Here is a 15665-nt window from a genome sequence, read left to right as displayed (position 1 = left end):
CACATGAGGTGAAGGTGAATATTACAACAACGAAACAAAATAAAAACTAAGAGTTTATGGCACTGATCAAAACAAAAGTACTTAGAAAACAACAGAACAGAAAATATGTGACATTACACCCCACCCCAATATATTAATGCACCACATTAAATTGTTTATTGAAAGCAATGAAATAACATTTAAATTGCATAACATTTAAACTAATAATGTAATAAGAATTTTAAAATATTTTTGTGTGGCCCCAGCTTTACTTTCCATGTTTTCTCCTGTGCATTTATACCCTTTGTTTGGTTCAGTTCATTGTCGGTTCTCGTCTCTGTTGAAAATGTGGTTTATTGATTTAAAAGTATTGTGGAAAGACCAATAAAATAAAATAAAATAAATAGCTGGCACACCAGGGTAGAGCCCTAATAGGCCTCTTAGGCAGAGCATGGGACCCGACCGACGGCAGCAGAGCTGGATTTTGTGGAGACCTCAGTGAAAACCAATGGGACAACAGCTCGGGGTAACATTGCCAGCTAGGAAGTCCAAGGCAGTGCAGGTGGCTTGTGGGAGCAAGGTAGGGATGGGGGCCTGGCAACAGGGGCTGCATCCGAAAGCCTAGGCAGCTGACTTGCTGCCTCGCTGCCATGTCAGGCAATGACTACACATGAAGATACCTCACGAAGCTGACTTCTGAGGCAGTGTAACGATTTAATGATCGATCACAAATCTGAACAAAACAGGGAGCATAAATGCATAGTAGCAAACAAGGGAACTAAACGAGACAGGTGTAACTAATCAGTAACCAAGGATACTAACAGGGGAATAATCAAGACTAAATGGAAAGGAAATACAAGAAACATACAAGTCATCAAGAAACAATACAAGTCACACAAACAAAAAGACAAAAAACAAACATAATCCTGACAACAGGTGTTTATTTAAAAATCTATTAGTTGAAATATGAATTTATCATTGCAATGTACTGACTACGTTATTAATCTTTACTGACATCATTATTTGGTTATGTCAGTAACATGGATATGGCCTATACTTTTTCCCCCCTAAGACTTGTTTATTATGATATTTGATAGCTGAATATTACAGTAGCCTATTATATGAAAGTCATGCATCTGAGATATTTTTAACTTCTATAGATAAATTACCTGTGTCAAAGGCTTAATTTATCGAAGACAAGGGCATCATTCACAAAAACTGTCTAGTGAAACCTTCACATGGACTTCCCGTGTGTTTCTGTAGATCTGTAGATTGTGTTCTACTGTATTACTGTGAAGATCCCACATACTGGAGTGTGTTCTTTGGTTTTCATGCCAACTGCGTCTGCTGAAGCCAAAGCAATACATTATTTGTAAATATATTATTTGTAATACCAACATGTAAGTACATTTTGAAAGCAATTGCTTAATGTTCTTGGGGTTACACTTTATTTCACTTTAACTAAAGGCCCTTCACACCAAGAATGATAACTATAAAGATAACTATATATTTACGTCCACACCAATGAATGAAAACGGTCTGTTTATTCTAAGCTCACGCGCTGCGGTTTCAAAGTGTGTAAAACGTTGTTGAACATGTTTTTGCTGTTCTTGTTGCATTTACACGACTTTAACCAGCAGATGTCCTCAGCTATGTTTTGAGTGAAGCTAGTGTAATCGATCTAGTAATCTAACAGTGAATTTAGCTGTCGGAGTCAATACAGTGAAATAAAAACAACACCTAGTCTTTTTCACCGCAACTTCAAAGGAAGCAAGACAATGTTGTCGAAACGAGTGCTGGATACTTGAGGTAATACTTCTCACCATTTATTCAGAGGGTATGAACGATTGTTAAGGGGCTTGACTTGTCAAACAGTGGTGGATTTTTCTGTACCACAGCAATGAACAGAAATCATTTTCTGTACCTCGGCGACTATTGTCGTCTGTTAACTTAAATGCACGAGCCCTTTAAATTCAAGTGGATTCTGATTGGCTGTCAGTGTTTTATCATTCGACAGCTGGAAAAAATCGTTCTGAAAGTGATCCCAACGATATAATTCCTCATATCTTTATCGTTATAGTTGTATATATCTTCACCTCTCACTAAAATATTAGTAGAATGTTAGGTTTGGGTTAGGTTTAGTAGAATGAGTTGACATGTACTTGCAAAGTTGCTTATAGTCAGTAGTAATGTAGTAGTTATAGTAATGTCTGTTGGGGGTAGACGTGAGGATATTCAGTAATATAGTGTATCACGAAAATGAACATGCACAATATTGTTACCGTGGGCACTTCAAAATACAGAGAATAAATATTTATGACAAATAATTCAGATTTTTAGAGTGCATTTTTAGGGCTGCAATGTAATCGCACCTAAACCTATTTGGCTCAATCGCAATTTTGAAATCGCAAAGGCTCCAAACTCACTTTATAACGACAGTTGAGCTCATGCTTCTGTGAGATGATGTGGTTTCTTACACAGAAAAAGGCAGTCGTGTGTTTATTAGTCATGTTTAATCAATCAAAACGTTTCAATCGTCTGTTTATTCAGCTACAGATAGTATGATGCCCAATAAGGATTTCTTGGAATCAATGACGCGTGTTCTCTACTTCTGCATCAGGGCATAATATCAGCCGCACTGCACTGACAATCTGCGCATACAATAATCTCAACCTTTGAGAAATCGCGTGTGGTTTTATTGCGATTAGTTCTGCAGCCCTAGTGCTGGTTGACATCTTACAAAGTTAGTCTACCTAGAGTTAGTAGAATGTAAAGTTGAATATCAAAATTAACTGTTACCGTTCTTGGCTCTTAAAATGTATAGTAAACACCTTGACGGTTAACAAATGTTCTACATACAGTACATAGAAATATAGAGTTAACATGAAACCTGATTCTTGTTCATGCACGTCCCACAGAGACATCCGATCAGTCCGTTGACTACCTGTGCCAGTAAAAGCACAGCCTCCAGGGTACCAATGCTCAACAGAATTGAGAACAGGACCACGTTCCACATTACCACATTATGCGGTCTCTCGCACTCTATCCATGATGTCTGGTTAAACAGGTAACTCTCTCTGAACAGAGGAAAGCAAAGGGGAAAAAGTCATTGCAAAACTAAGTATCCTCAAAGGCCTCTTCTAACTGCACAAGACCAGTGGTTTTCTCATTTTCATGCAGGAGTGATGACAGTGACGACAGATTCCTGCAATTAAGCTATTTCCGTTCGGAATCCTAATAAACTAAAACAGGCGACTTATGCACACCTGTGCGCATCAGTTGAAATTAATATTAATGCAGCAATCACACAACACTCTGATTGTCATGGTTCTGTTCAGTTAGTTTTATTTTCATGCACTTTTAGTTTGTTTTTCTCTGTCACTTGTCCTCCTTTGTCATAGTTTCCTGCCAATCATTAGTTTCTATGGACACAGATGAATCATCAAGGCTGCTTATCATTTGGTTAATTATCTCTGTGTATTTTAGTTCCTCCTTGTTCACTTTTAAGTTGTTGTTTGTGTTTAAGCTTGTGCTAGACACGTTGTTACATTGCCAAAGTATTTTCCGCCCTGAAAAGTGAATTGTGTAAACTCGAGAAGAAGAAAAAAGGTTTTGGGTGTGGACAATTGGCGAGTAAAGCCAGTTGCACACTGTTCAATTTATAACAGTCCTTTATGACTTGTCAGACTGTACGAACATGTAGGACTGTAGGAGAGTATGTCAGACTGTAGGATCTCAGTTGTCATTAATGTCAGACTGCACGAAAGTCAAGACTGCAGATGCATGCAAGAAGACTCGTCCAGAGTTTTACATAATCAATTTGTGACATGTTCGGTAAAAGATTGTGGCTGTGTCCAAAATGGTTCCTTATACCCTTAAATAGGGCACTTTTTAAGGGAACAGGTATTTGCGTCATCAGGTCCAGCACTCCTATTGGTTTTTGACTTAGTTTGCCGACAGACTATTGCATAAAATTGAATTTTACAATGAAATTCTGGCAGTGTCATAAGTTTTGAGGCACAGTTATGCAGTGTGACTACTCCAACGACAACCCTCAAATCAAAAACCAGTAGGAACACAGAACCTGAGGATGCAGTAAGTGAGAAAACAACACACCACCACTTGCTCCACACATCTTCATTTTTTCCCAGTTTTCTTTTCAAGAGAAGCTATGAGCAAAATTTACGCTAGATATTGTTTTTGTTTGCTAGCCACAATTTCTATGCCACATGTAAATGTAGTTCACAGTCACAGAACGTGTCACGAATTGATGATGTAAAACTCTGGACGAATCTTCTTCCGAGCGTCCGTTTTAACGCCTTGAGTCTGACTGCCGTACAGTCTGACGTTAACGAAATCACTGAATCCAGTGTTCCCTTAATTATCCATCCATCCATCCATCTTCTTCCGCTTATCCGGGGCCGGGTCGCGGGGGCAGCAGTCTAAGCAGAGATGCCCAGACTTCCCTTTCCCTAGCCACTTCCTCTAGCTCTTCCGGGGGGACACCGAGGCGTTCCCAGGCCAGCCGAGAGACATAGTCTCTCCAGCGTGTCCTAGGTCTTCCCCGGGGTCTCCTCCCGGTGGGACGTGCCCGGAACACCTTCCCGGGAAGGCGTCCAGGAGGCATCCGGAACAGATGCCCAAGCCACCTCAGCTGACCCCTCTCGATGTGGAGGAGCAGCGGCTCTACTCTGAGCTCCTCCCGAGTGACCGAGCTCCTCACCCTATCTCTAAGGGATCGCCCAGCCACCCTGCGGAGAAAGCTCATTTCGGCCGCCTGTATCCGGGATCTTGTCCTTTCGGTCATGACCCAAAGCTCATGACCATAGGTGAGAGTAGGAACGTAGATTGACCGGTAAATCGAGAGCTTCGCCTTGCGGCTCAGCTCTTTCTTCACCACGACAGACCGGTACATCGACCGCATTACTGCGGAAGCTGCACCGATCCGTCTGTCAATCTCCCGTTCCATCCTTCCCTCACTCGTGAACAAGACCCCAAGATACTTGAACTCCTCCACTTGAGGCAGGAACTCTCCACCAACCTGAAGTGAGCAAGCCACCCTTTTCCGACTGAGGACCATGGCCTCGGATTTGGAGGTGCTGATTCTCATCCCAGCCGCTTCACACTCGGCTGCAAACCGTCCCAGTGCATGCTGAAGGTCCTGGTCTGTAGGGGCCAACACGACAACATCATCCGCAAAGAGCAGAGACGAAATCGTGTGGTCCCCGAACCTGACACCCTCCGGCCCCTGGCTGCGCCTAGAAATTCTGTCCATAAATATTATGAACAGAACCGGCGACAAAGGGCAGCCCTGCCGAAGTCCAACATGCACCGGGAAGAAGTCTGACTTACTGCCGGCAATGCAAACCAAGCTCCTGCTCCGGTCGTATAGGGACCGGACAGCCCTTAGCAAAGGACCCCGGACCCCATACTCCCGGAGCACCCTCCACAGGCCGCCTCGAGGGACACAGTCGAATGCCTTCTCCAAATCCACAAAACACATGTGGATTGGTTGGGCAAACTCCCATGAACCCTCCAGCACCCTGTAGAGGGTATAGAGCTGGTCCAGTGTTCCACGGCCGGGACGAAAACCGCACTGTTCCTCCTGAATCCGAGGTTCTACTATCGGCCGTAATCTCCTCTCCAGTACCCTAGCATAGACTTTCCCGGGGAGGCTGAGAAGTGTGATCCCCCTGTAGTTGGAACACACTCTCCGGTCCCCCTTCTTAAAAAGAGGGACCACCACCCCAGTCTGCCATCCCAGAGGTACTGTCCCCGACCGCCACGCGATGCTGCAGAGGCGTGTCAGCCAAGACAGCCCCGCAACATCCAGAGACTTGAGGTACTCAGGGCGGATCTCATCCACCCCCGGCGCCTTGCCACCGAGGAGTTTCTTGACTACCTCGGTGACTTCAGCTTGGGAGATGGACGAGTCAACCTCCGAGCCCTCAGCCTCTGCTTCCTCAATGGAAGACGTGACGGCGGGATTGAGGAGATCCTCGAAGTATTCCTTCCACCGTCCGACGACATCCCCAGTTGAGGTCAACAGCTGCCCACCTCCACTGTAAACAGCGTTGGTGGGGCACTGCTTCCCTCTCCTGAGTCGCCGGACGGTTTGCCAGAATCTCTTCGAGGCCAGCCGATAGTCATTTTCCATGGCCTCTCCGAACCCCTCCCAGGCCCGAGTTTTTGCCTCCACAACCACCCGGGCTGCAGTTCGCTTGGCCTGCCGGTACCCGTCAGCTGCCTCAGGAGTCCCACAAGCCAACCAGGCCCGATAGGACTCCTTCTTCAGCTTGACGGCATCCCTTACTTCCGGTGTCCACCACCGGGTTCGGGGATTGCCGCCTCGACAGGCACCGGAGACCTTACGGCCACAGCTCCGAGTGGCCGCTTCGACAATGGAGGTGGAGAACATGGTCCACTCGGACTCAATATCTCCAGCCTCCCTCGGGATCCGGTCGAAGCTCCGCCGGAGGTGGGAGTTGAAGATCTCTCTGACAGGAGACTCGGCCAAACGTTCCCAGCAGACCCTTACAGTACGCTTGGGTCTGCCGAGTCTGTCCAGCTTCCTCCTCCGCCATCGGATCCAACTCACCACCAGGTGGTGATCAGTTGACAGCTCCGCCCCTCTCTTTACCCGAGTGTCCAAGACATACGGCCGCAGGTCAGATGAAACGACCACAAAGTCGATCATCGGCCTAGGGTGTCCTGGTGCCACGTGTACTGATGGACACCCTTATGCTTGAACATGGTGTTCGTTATGGACAAACTGTAACTAGCACAGAAGTCCAATAACTGAACACCGCTCGGGTTCAGATCAGGGGGGCCGTTCATCCCAATCACGCCCCTCCAGGTAACACTGTCGTTGCCCACGTGGGCGTTGAAGTCCCCCAGTAGAACGACGGAGTCTCCAGTCGGAGCACTTTCCAGCACCCCTCCCAGAGACTCCAAGAAGGCCGGGTACTCTACACTGCCGTTTGGCCCGTAGGCACACACGACAGTGAGAGACCTATCCCCGACCCGTAGGCGCAGGGAAACGACCCTCTCGTTCACCGGGGTAAACTCCAACACATGGCGGCTGAGTTGGGGGGCTATGAGCAAACCCACACCAGCCCGCCGCCTCTCACCATGGGCAAACTCCAGATTAACTCCCTTAATTATTTTGTCTTTTATGTGTTTAATTAAGAACTCTGTCTCGTCTTCTGTCCCAACACACGTGCCATCTTTAAGTGGTGATCTGTAAATGTGAAAACTGTTTCCGTTCCGTTAAAATATTCCTTTTGGAATTGCCTGAAAAACCACCTCATGCGAGCATAAACTTTTTTTGCGATAAATGGGAGTTTTGGCGAAATTGATGTGTTTCCATTGGGCATATTTTCAATTCACAATTTCAATTTGCAGGGTAATGGATATGCAACTAGTGTGACATTACATTACTTACTGCGGGGATCATGTTTGTACAGTCTGACAAGCAACAGTCGTAAAGGACAGTTATAAATCGTATAGTGTGCACCCGGCTTTTCTCGCCAGTTGTAACCTTTTTTTTTATGAATATTGAACTACTGTATAGAGCCTGAAAAAAAACATGCATGTCCCTCCCCTGCGCTGTGACTCATGGTGTGCTTGTTCTATATGGTGCACCATGTTGTATTTGCGTTGTTGTTTTTGAATGGTACCCTATAATGGACAAATATATTCAGCAATGAAAATGTAAAAACGTCAATGTGAAAACAGTTGTAGCGACAATGACCTTCTTGTCACTTGGGTGTTGTAGGATTATTTCTGACACGTGAGATCCAAACAAGATGCTTCCAATCTAGTACTACATTTATCCCTTTATTAGTCACAAAACAAATTATAATCCACAAGTTTGCATGTCCACATACGATCCTGACACTAGCCGCATTTCCATTACCCTTCAAATAGCACAAATTTAAATTGCAAATATGTCAATGGAAACACGTCAATTCCGCAAAAACTCCCATTTATCGCAAAAACGTTTTTACGCTCGAATCAGTTGGTTTTTCAGGCAATTCGAAAAATAAATATTTCGCAAAACTGCAATGGAAACAGTTTTTGCGCATTTACAGTCACCTGACTTAAATGACGCGGTGTGTTCGGACAGAATACGAGACAGAGTTGTTTATTAAATTCATAAAAGACAAAATAATTACAGAAATACTGGATTCTAAACCTAAAAGAAATGCCATAAATAAGAAATGAGTGAGAAACTCCCCATATGTGCCGCTCACAGTGTAAGGGTCTTTCCTTGTCATTAATGCTTGGAAAACACGCCTACGTCTCCTTCCATTAATAATAATATTGTCTAGCGCGGTGGCTGTGATATATAAACCTACCAACGTTCATTGCCATGATTTTTTAAAATGATTTATCACTTAAATAATGACTTATTTAAATCGACTAGTCGCATAATATCGGTTAATGGAAACGCCGTCATTTCACAATAGTTTTGTATCGATATTTAGAAAAAAATTGCAAAAGTTTTGCACAAATCTGTAATGGACACGCAGCTACAGTCAAAAATTGTTTGCTTCCCTCATTAGTTACACCTGACTTCACTTGCTCACTGGCTCTCTGGCTACCTATATACCTTTTAACCCGCACTCCACCCAGTGTCCAACAGTGGAACTACAACAAATTATAAATAGAGCATAATGGCTCTTACAACAGTTCTTTATGTTGCGTGAACAAAGCATGTTGCAGAGTAACAGAACTAGCAGAAAATGACATATTTGTGTATGTCATTTTTGTATTTGTATACACTTTAGAAACAAAAAATTAAATGTGAGTGATTTTCACGTTACTCTGTAGTCCCGTTTAAGAATGGGTAGATAAAGATCCCGTTTCCCGTGTCACACAGCGGGCCGTCCTGCAGGCCGACGGCAGAGACGATCATGCAGTAAAGTGCTCCAGCGGCACCCAGCACAGACATCAGCATGGACAGCATCATCTGCAACACACACACACACACACACACGCGCGCACACACACACACAGCTCAGCTTCTCTCATAGTGCTCTTTGTCAGGGCAAAATATAGCCTACTGCTGTGTGTCTGATTTTGTTGCAGATACGGATGAAATTACTGTTCACAAATAAATGTTAAAAGAAATTGCAACTCTTGTACATTTGAGGATACATTCAAGATCTTTTATTTTTGAATAAAGGTTTAGCAAATGCACATGTGGCTCACAACACCTCCTCATAGATCTGAACTTTGTGTACGCAAGCAGAGAGCAGTTACTCACCCCACATCTGTTTGCACAGCAGTTCCCCTCGTGCCCTGCAGCCTTCATCACTGAAGCAGGCAAAAACGCCTGCAACACGGACACAAATAACAGGAATCACTCTCCAGAATAGAGTAGACGAATGGATGCTTCTATCTCTTTCTTTCAGATACCCTCAAAGCTTCAGACTCACCAACAGTCCTCCCCCGATGACCCCGGGAAAGAACCAGATTTTTTCTGTGATTTCCTCGGTCCTCCACACCTCTCCGTTGGGAAAAAACAGCAAGATGTTTCCAACTATGGCTAAGAGGCCGAGTGGAAAGAGAAGGTCTCCGGTGCATTTGGCACACTTCCCCGTACACATGATGACCTGATTTGAATTTGTTGCTTAATCGGGGTAAAGATAATTTTCTTGTATTAAAATTACAAACCTGAAGAGACTGAGAGTATTCTGTTACATACTATATGAATGATGAGCAACATTCACATTTTTATTACTGCATTGTCCAGGATAATACAATAATGGAAAATAATAAAAATACAAACTATTCAATTTACAAACTACAGCTACTATAAACAAAAATAACATATTTTACCTGTTTCCTTGAGATCTCCTGTTCTACCTTTCTCCACTCGTTGACTAACTAATAGTTCCTGGTGGGGCTAATAATTGTCAAGTAGTTTGTGAGAAGTTGGTGAAAACCAGGAAAGTGTTCAGTATCATGAGACCACTAAAGGCAATGTAAGCAAAAGCATGTATGACACACACAGGCACTTGTCCCTGCGGCCAATGACCCTGCTTTCAAAGAAAAAAATAACAGTTTCATTCACTGAGTTTCAGACAAATGTTATCTTTTTTGAAAGTGATGTTGGACAAAATGTCTAAAACTTAAATCTATGACACCAAAAAATCCTGTTTACCTATAATAAATGAGACCTACATAATAAATAAAATGTTTATGGAATAAAAAAAACATCATTGAATCCCATTTAAAAATATAACTTCTTACATTATTGCCTCCTACACTTATAGTTATTATTATTTTTATTGTTTAATTCAAACTGAAATTAAGGTTGACTTCCACTGAATGGGTGACATTTCTTTCTCCAGGAATTCGTGAACCAGGAACTCTTACAGACGACTGAAAATAAAAATATTTTATTGTTTAGCACAGTGTCCTGCATATTAAGCTAACTGCACATTTAAAATGTATAATGTACTCTTTCCTCTCGAGCGTTCTTTTAAAAGTTGCCAGCCATATAGCTCGTCCTAGGTCGACATTTGAATGAATGAATGAGGCATTTATATTTATATTTCACATGTTCTACTGTACACCCAAAGCACTTTACAATCATATCAGGGGATCTCTCCTCAACCACCACCAGTGTGAGCATCCACTGGGATGATGCGACGGCAGCCACAGTACAACATCACCAGTGCGCTCACACACACCAGCTACAGGTGAAGAGAGGAGAGAGAGTGATAGAGCCAATTCAGTGTAAGGGGATTATTAGGAGGCCATGATTTGTAAGGGCCAATTGTGGGAATGTGGCCAGGACACCGGGGTTACACCCCTACTCTTTACCAGAAGTGCCATGGGATTTTTAATGACCACATAGAGTCTAATGATTATAATGTCATTCAGTAACATTAGGCATTTAAATGCTGTTTAATGTTAATGATAACGTTATTTAACATATACATATGATTACATATGATATCACTTTTTTCTGCGTCTTCTTCGCATTACGGAAAGCCAGAAAATTCAGTCAATGGCAGGGAAAGAGTTAAAAACATTAAAGGCAGGGTATAGGCAATTTGTTCCAGATTTTTTTTTTTGTTATGCTGGTTTAGAGTCTCTTCACATAATGATATCAATCAATAAGTTAAGTGGTCTAAATGTATTTATGTGTATATACTGTATGTCATCTGTGGAAGGCAAAGGACAATAAAATGTTCATCTAATCACTGCATTAAATGTCATACCTGCCTGTCAACGTATGTATTTTCATACCTCTGTGCACCTGCTCGCACAGACATCACACGTCGTCAGTGCGTTTCATGCTATGCAGAGTTAGACAGATGTCAGTCACCGAGCACCACAAACGAAACAGCAGCCACCTTTTACAGTTCCTCCTGAACCAAAACAACCAGTTTATGCTGCGTTCACGCCATAACTACTGCAATTTGGAAGAGATGGAAACCCGTGACATTATACTTGGAGCAGTTCATGAGCGGTTTAAGCATTTCAATGGCAACACTATCAACGGCGAATCTGCAGAAGTAAGGTGTTTATTATTTTTGTATTATAGATTGTAATGTTATGTGCTTTGAGACATAAGGTTGTTTAACGCCGTCTCTTGTCTCGTGATGGTTTGCAAAATCTGCTGTGTGTGCTCATGTGTTTTTGCATGTCCCCACCCTCTATCTCTATACCTTACCATGGAATATAATGACAAAAAAAATATTTATATCCAATTTTTTCATGAGAAATCCACAATATTTTAGATAAAATACACATTTTAGTTGTGTCCCCAGGTTTTCACTGCTACTCTAATGTCACCGGGTGAACAAACCCGGAACAAAAAAAATGTGACTCGTTGCCAGGGGGAGAAATGCCGGTGTAACACCGGGCCGGCTCTGGGTTTACCCAGAGCCCGTATACGGAGAGCCTGCTCACTCCCTATTAAGTCCTATTGTACCGAATTTTTGGTTGTAGTTCCACCAGAGTTCCACTGGGGGCGATCGCCCGAGTGCAAAATGAATGGGAGTCTATGGGGCTAGACGGCTAAATTTGTCTCTTTCACCCAATTGCCGTTGAGAAATCTCAGATCTGATTGTAGTTTTGGCAAGTTCAACATGGGTTATAGGTCGAAAATTTAATGAACGAGTACTTATGTCCTTTCGATTTCTTACAGGTTGAGTTGTTGTTGCCCATAACACGCTAGCATTCTGCTAATGAACACTGATTGGTCAGTGAATGACTGGTTACGACCAGAGATACCGCTTGATGGCATCGTGGCATCCGAAGCGGGAACAGAATGTATTCTAGCAGAAACTCTTCTAGCACGTGTGTTTCCCTGTGTCAGCTGTGCTGGCGATGCCTCGTGAGAAAAGAAAATGCAGAGCGCGAAAACACCAAAGTGACTGAAGGATTGCCGTAAAGCAGTATCTCTGGTCGTACGATGTGTATGACGTCATTGACATTTTGAAAGACTTTTTAAAGCAAATAAGTGACTCTAAAAAATCTAACACCTAGCAATGTGCAATTTCTTTGCATCTCCTTTAGAATACAACATTCAAATTACTAGACAAAAAATTATATCTTGAGAAAAGTAGATTTTGAGGGGTATAGCTCCATAGACCACCATTCATTCTGCACTCGTCCTGTGAGCGCCCTCATATGGAATCAGAGTGGAACTGCAACCAGTCAGAAGCCGGAAGTGTAGTGAGAGTGAACCTTCTCCCCTTATTAGACATTCTCTGGTTTACCCATCATGGCTGCCGACTATAATGAGCGCCAGCTGAAGCCAATGATTAGCGCTTCATTGAAGCACATGCCCGGGAAAAAGAAGTATAAAGAGAGGGACTTGAAGCACAGAGAGGAGAAATGTACTGGCAGCAGTGAAGCTCGGTACGAGTGTTTGAGTGGGTTGCAGCAGCGACAGTGAACGGCGGCAAGAGCGGAAAAGCTTAGGTTTGATGTATGATCGGTGTTCCATGTTGGGTCCCCCGAGGCATGCTCATTAAGTGAGTCTTTGAAGAAACCACGAACAGCAACGCAACGTAGTAAGTGAGAAAAATTGCACGGAGAAAGAAGGAGAGTGACTGGCAGAACAGAGAGTGGAAACCCGCTGTAGGATTCAGGTGATTCACAGAGGAAAAGTTAAGTGCACCCTTTTATGATTCACCTTTCTGAGAAAACCACATGTGAAGATTTGCCATCACCAGTGTACGACTAACCTGTGTTTGTGGGCAGTGTGTGTTATCCTGTTGACGGCGAAGAACAGTAACTGTAACGGCTGGGAAGATCGCTGAATCCATGTCCATATTCAGAAAACCATTAATTCTTGGATCATCCACCCTATGAAGAGAAGAGAAACGAGTTAATTAATCGCTGTGAAGATAGAGTGAGTTTGCAGTGTCCGAAAGAGTGAAACAAACATGTGTGAAGATTTACAAGAGTGATTTATGCACAAGTGTGGTGAGATCAAACAACTGTGTTCTCTCTGAGTCTCTGATGGATGAAATTGACCCATAACTGTGAAGATTCTTTCAAATTGATCTGTCCCCTCAGCTGTGTCCAGGTCCCTAAGATTGTGTGCATGGTGCGGAGGAGAAAAGCTCAACGCACCTCAATTGCCACAGTTCACGAGCACTGTATTCCTCCAAAGAAAGTCCAGTCTCATTATTTCTCCCAACGACGCCGTTCTATCACACACAGAACGAGAGCGAAGGCTGGTAAAGTACCCCGTTTCTGTCTCACCTACTAATGTCCGTCTCACTGTCAAATTGTCTGTTCCTTGAAAGAAGCAAAGAAGAAGCAGTTACTGCTGAGTGTTGAGTGCTGGCTCTGCGAGCACGCCAACGAGTCCGAACCTGGAAGCTGCCTGTCCCACGAGCCTATGCAACGAGTCTTACGACGAGAAAAGTCACTGTCTGTCCCACGAGCCTATGCAACGAGTCTTACGACGAGAAAAGTCACTGTCTGTCCCACGAGCCTATCCAACGAGTCTTACGACGAGAAAAGTCACTGTCTGTCCCACGAGCTTATTCAACGAGTCTGACGACGAGGAAAGTCACTGTCTGTCTCACAAGCCCACCTAGAGAGGAATATACTTACCTGAAGAACGGGAAAAGTACCTACCAGCACTTTCCCCTCATCTCACCGAGGCTATGGCCACGAACATCCCCACCCCTGCTTTTATCCCTTTTAAACTAATAAAAACTTACCTTTTAAATTCATTCTTGTTGTCTGCCTCTTGGTGTCCTCTGGTCTCTGCTCCTCCGGAGTGTGGTAAATAACCCTCGGCCCTAACATCGGTGACACTAACACATTCCCCCCTCTGAAAAACTTTGCCATACCACAAGAGACATTTTCAACAGTAATTTGTATCATAAGGATCTTCTGAAGGCAATGGGTAAGACCAAAAGTAAGTTCTCTCATTTTCTTTTCTATATATTTGATATGCTCTATATATTTCTATATACTTATCTTAGAAGGTCAATATCAACATACTGTCCTGTTACCTAAATAACTAGTTTGATGTTTTTGGTTTAATTAAAAAAATACTACTTTTTGGCAAGTCACAATTCGCTCAGTATCTTCATGCTAATAGCATGTACACCATGTAGCTATATTTCATGTATTTGCTAATTCTATGCTAAAAACTCAGTCCTGTTACCTGCATTTCTGTTACTCATATAAACCGTAACAGTAACAGGGATGAGTAGCATCCTCTGGTGTATTGATTTATTAGTGTGAATATTAGTTTGTTATACGATTTACTTTATTTTAAAGTTACCGTTACTTAAGTTGTAGACTTATCAGTTTTACAATATGGGAGCCAATCCACCGCTAAGTGCTGCAGAAAAGCAGTGACTATTGCGCCCGATGCGATGCAGACCCAGAGAGGAGACTGAGTCAAGCAGGAAGAAACTAATCAATGACCTCAGTCAGAGAGAAAAGCACAGACGTCACAGAGAGTAGAGGGAGAATTACCACACAGCCCCTAGTTATCACCAGACTAGGCTGCACATCCACAGCCAAGCACTTCCAGGTCTACTTTATGAAATGGATCATGTGCCAAAAATAATGTCCTAGGGTTAATGAAAATAGACATGATTACATTACACTATGAATTTAGCTATCGGGTCAAAGAGATTAATTTAACAATGTAACAGTAAATTTTCGTGACTATTGCAATGTGTTATTTATTGATGCATGTTGTTATTTAGGCAAAATAATCAAGGGTAGAGAAGAGACCAAAAAACGAAAGAAGCTTCATCAACAAATCCAAGATCTAAAGATTCTGTTGAATCCGGAATCGGAAAGATGTGAGACTGACCAGCCGGTCGGGGCCAAGCATGCAGACCGTCCAATTCCGGTCCCTGGCCGGTTGATCAGTGCATCTGTAGAAGGATATGAAGGTTGGCTACCAGACCAATCTAGATGGTCTGATAAGCAGAGTGAGAGCGTGTTATTTAAGGAATGATGTGAGTCGCATCACAAATGTGAAGAGGCAGATCCTCACTCTGAAGAAAAACTAAAATCATTCCTTTTGGATGCCTTGAAAAATTTCCAAAGGAAGTTTCTGGCTGAAGATTAAAGGTCCATCTCTTACTCACTCTTCTGTAAGCTCAGACATTTCTGGGTTGTTCCTCCGCCAAGTGATCTGGACATGTGCAAGATGCATGAGAATCTGGGTTTTCTTG

General features: G+C 43.1%; 1 protein-coding gene across 2 annotated transcripts; it reads right to left on the bottom strand.

Moving 5' to 3' along the window:
* Nucleotides 1-903: 903 nt before the first annotated feature.
* Nucleotides 904-9964, bottom strand: LOC306996687 (transmembrane 4 L6 family member 1). 2 transcript variants are annotated; one of them, XM_079609451.1, is made up of 6 exons: nt 9826-9964; nt 9423-9616; nt 9251-9319; nt 8808-8953; nt 2870-3056; nt 904-1326 (listed from the first exon to the last, which is right to left on the bottom strand). In XM_079609451.1, exons 2-6 carry the CDS (start codon nt 9591-9593, stop codon nt 1309-1311), a joined length of 591 nt encoding a protein of 196 aa, XP_079465577.1. In that variant the 5' UTR covers nt 9594-9616; nt 9826-9964; the 3' UTR covers nt 904-1308. The 2 variants fall into 2 exon arrangements, with proteins under 2 accessions (XP_079465577.1, XP_079465578.1); XM_079609452.1 differs by having other exon boundaries at nt 904-1323.
* Between the last annotated feature and the right edge of the window lie 5701 nt (nt 9965-15665).

This window comes from Phoxinus phoxinus (assembly GCF_949152265.1).
Source record: "Phoxinus phoxinus genome assembly, chromosome: 4".
Lineage (NCBI taxonomy): Eukaryota > Metazoa > Chordata > Actinopteri > Cypriniformes > Leuciscidae > Phoxinus > Phoxinus phoxinus.
The sequence above is the reverse complement of the archived record's forward strand: the minus strand, read 5'-3'. Positions and strand labels throughout refer to the sequence as shown.

Excerpts from the sequence above, each read along its gene's own strand:
- LOC306996687 (XM_079609451.1), bottom strand. The coding sequence starts at position 9,593 with ATGTGTACGGGGAAGTGTGCCAAATGCACCGGAGACCTTCTCTTTCCA. Across the intron at positions 9,320-9,422 it reads TCATCGGGGGAGGACTGTTG|GCGTTTTTGCCTGCTTCAGT; the intron begins GTGAGTCTGAAG and ends TCCGTGTTGCAG. Across the intron at positions 8,954-9,250 it reads GCTGTGCAAACAGATGTGGG|ATGATGCTGTCCATGCTGAT; the intron begins GTGAGTAACTGC and ends TGTGTGTTGCAG.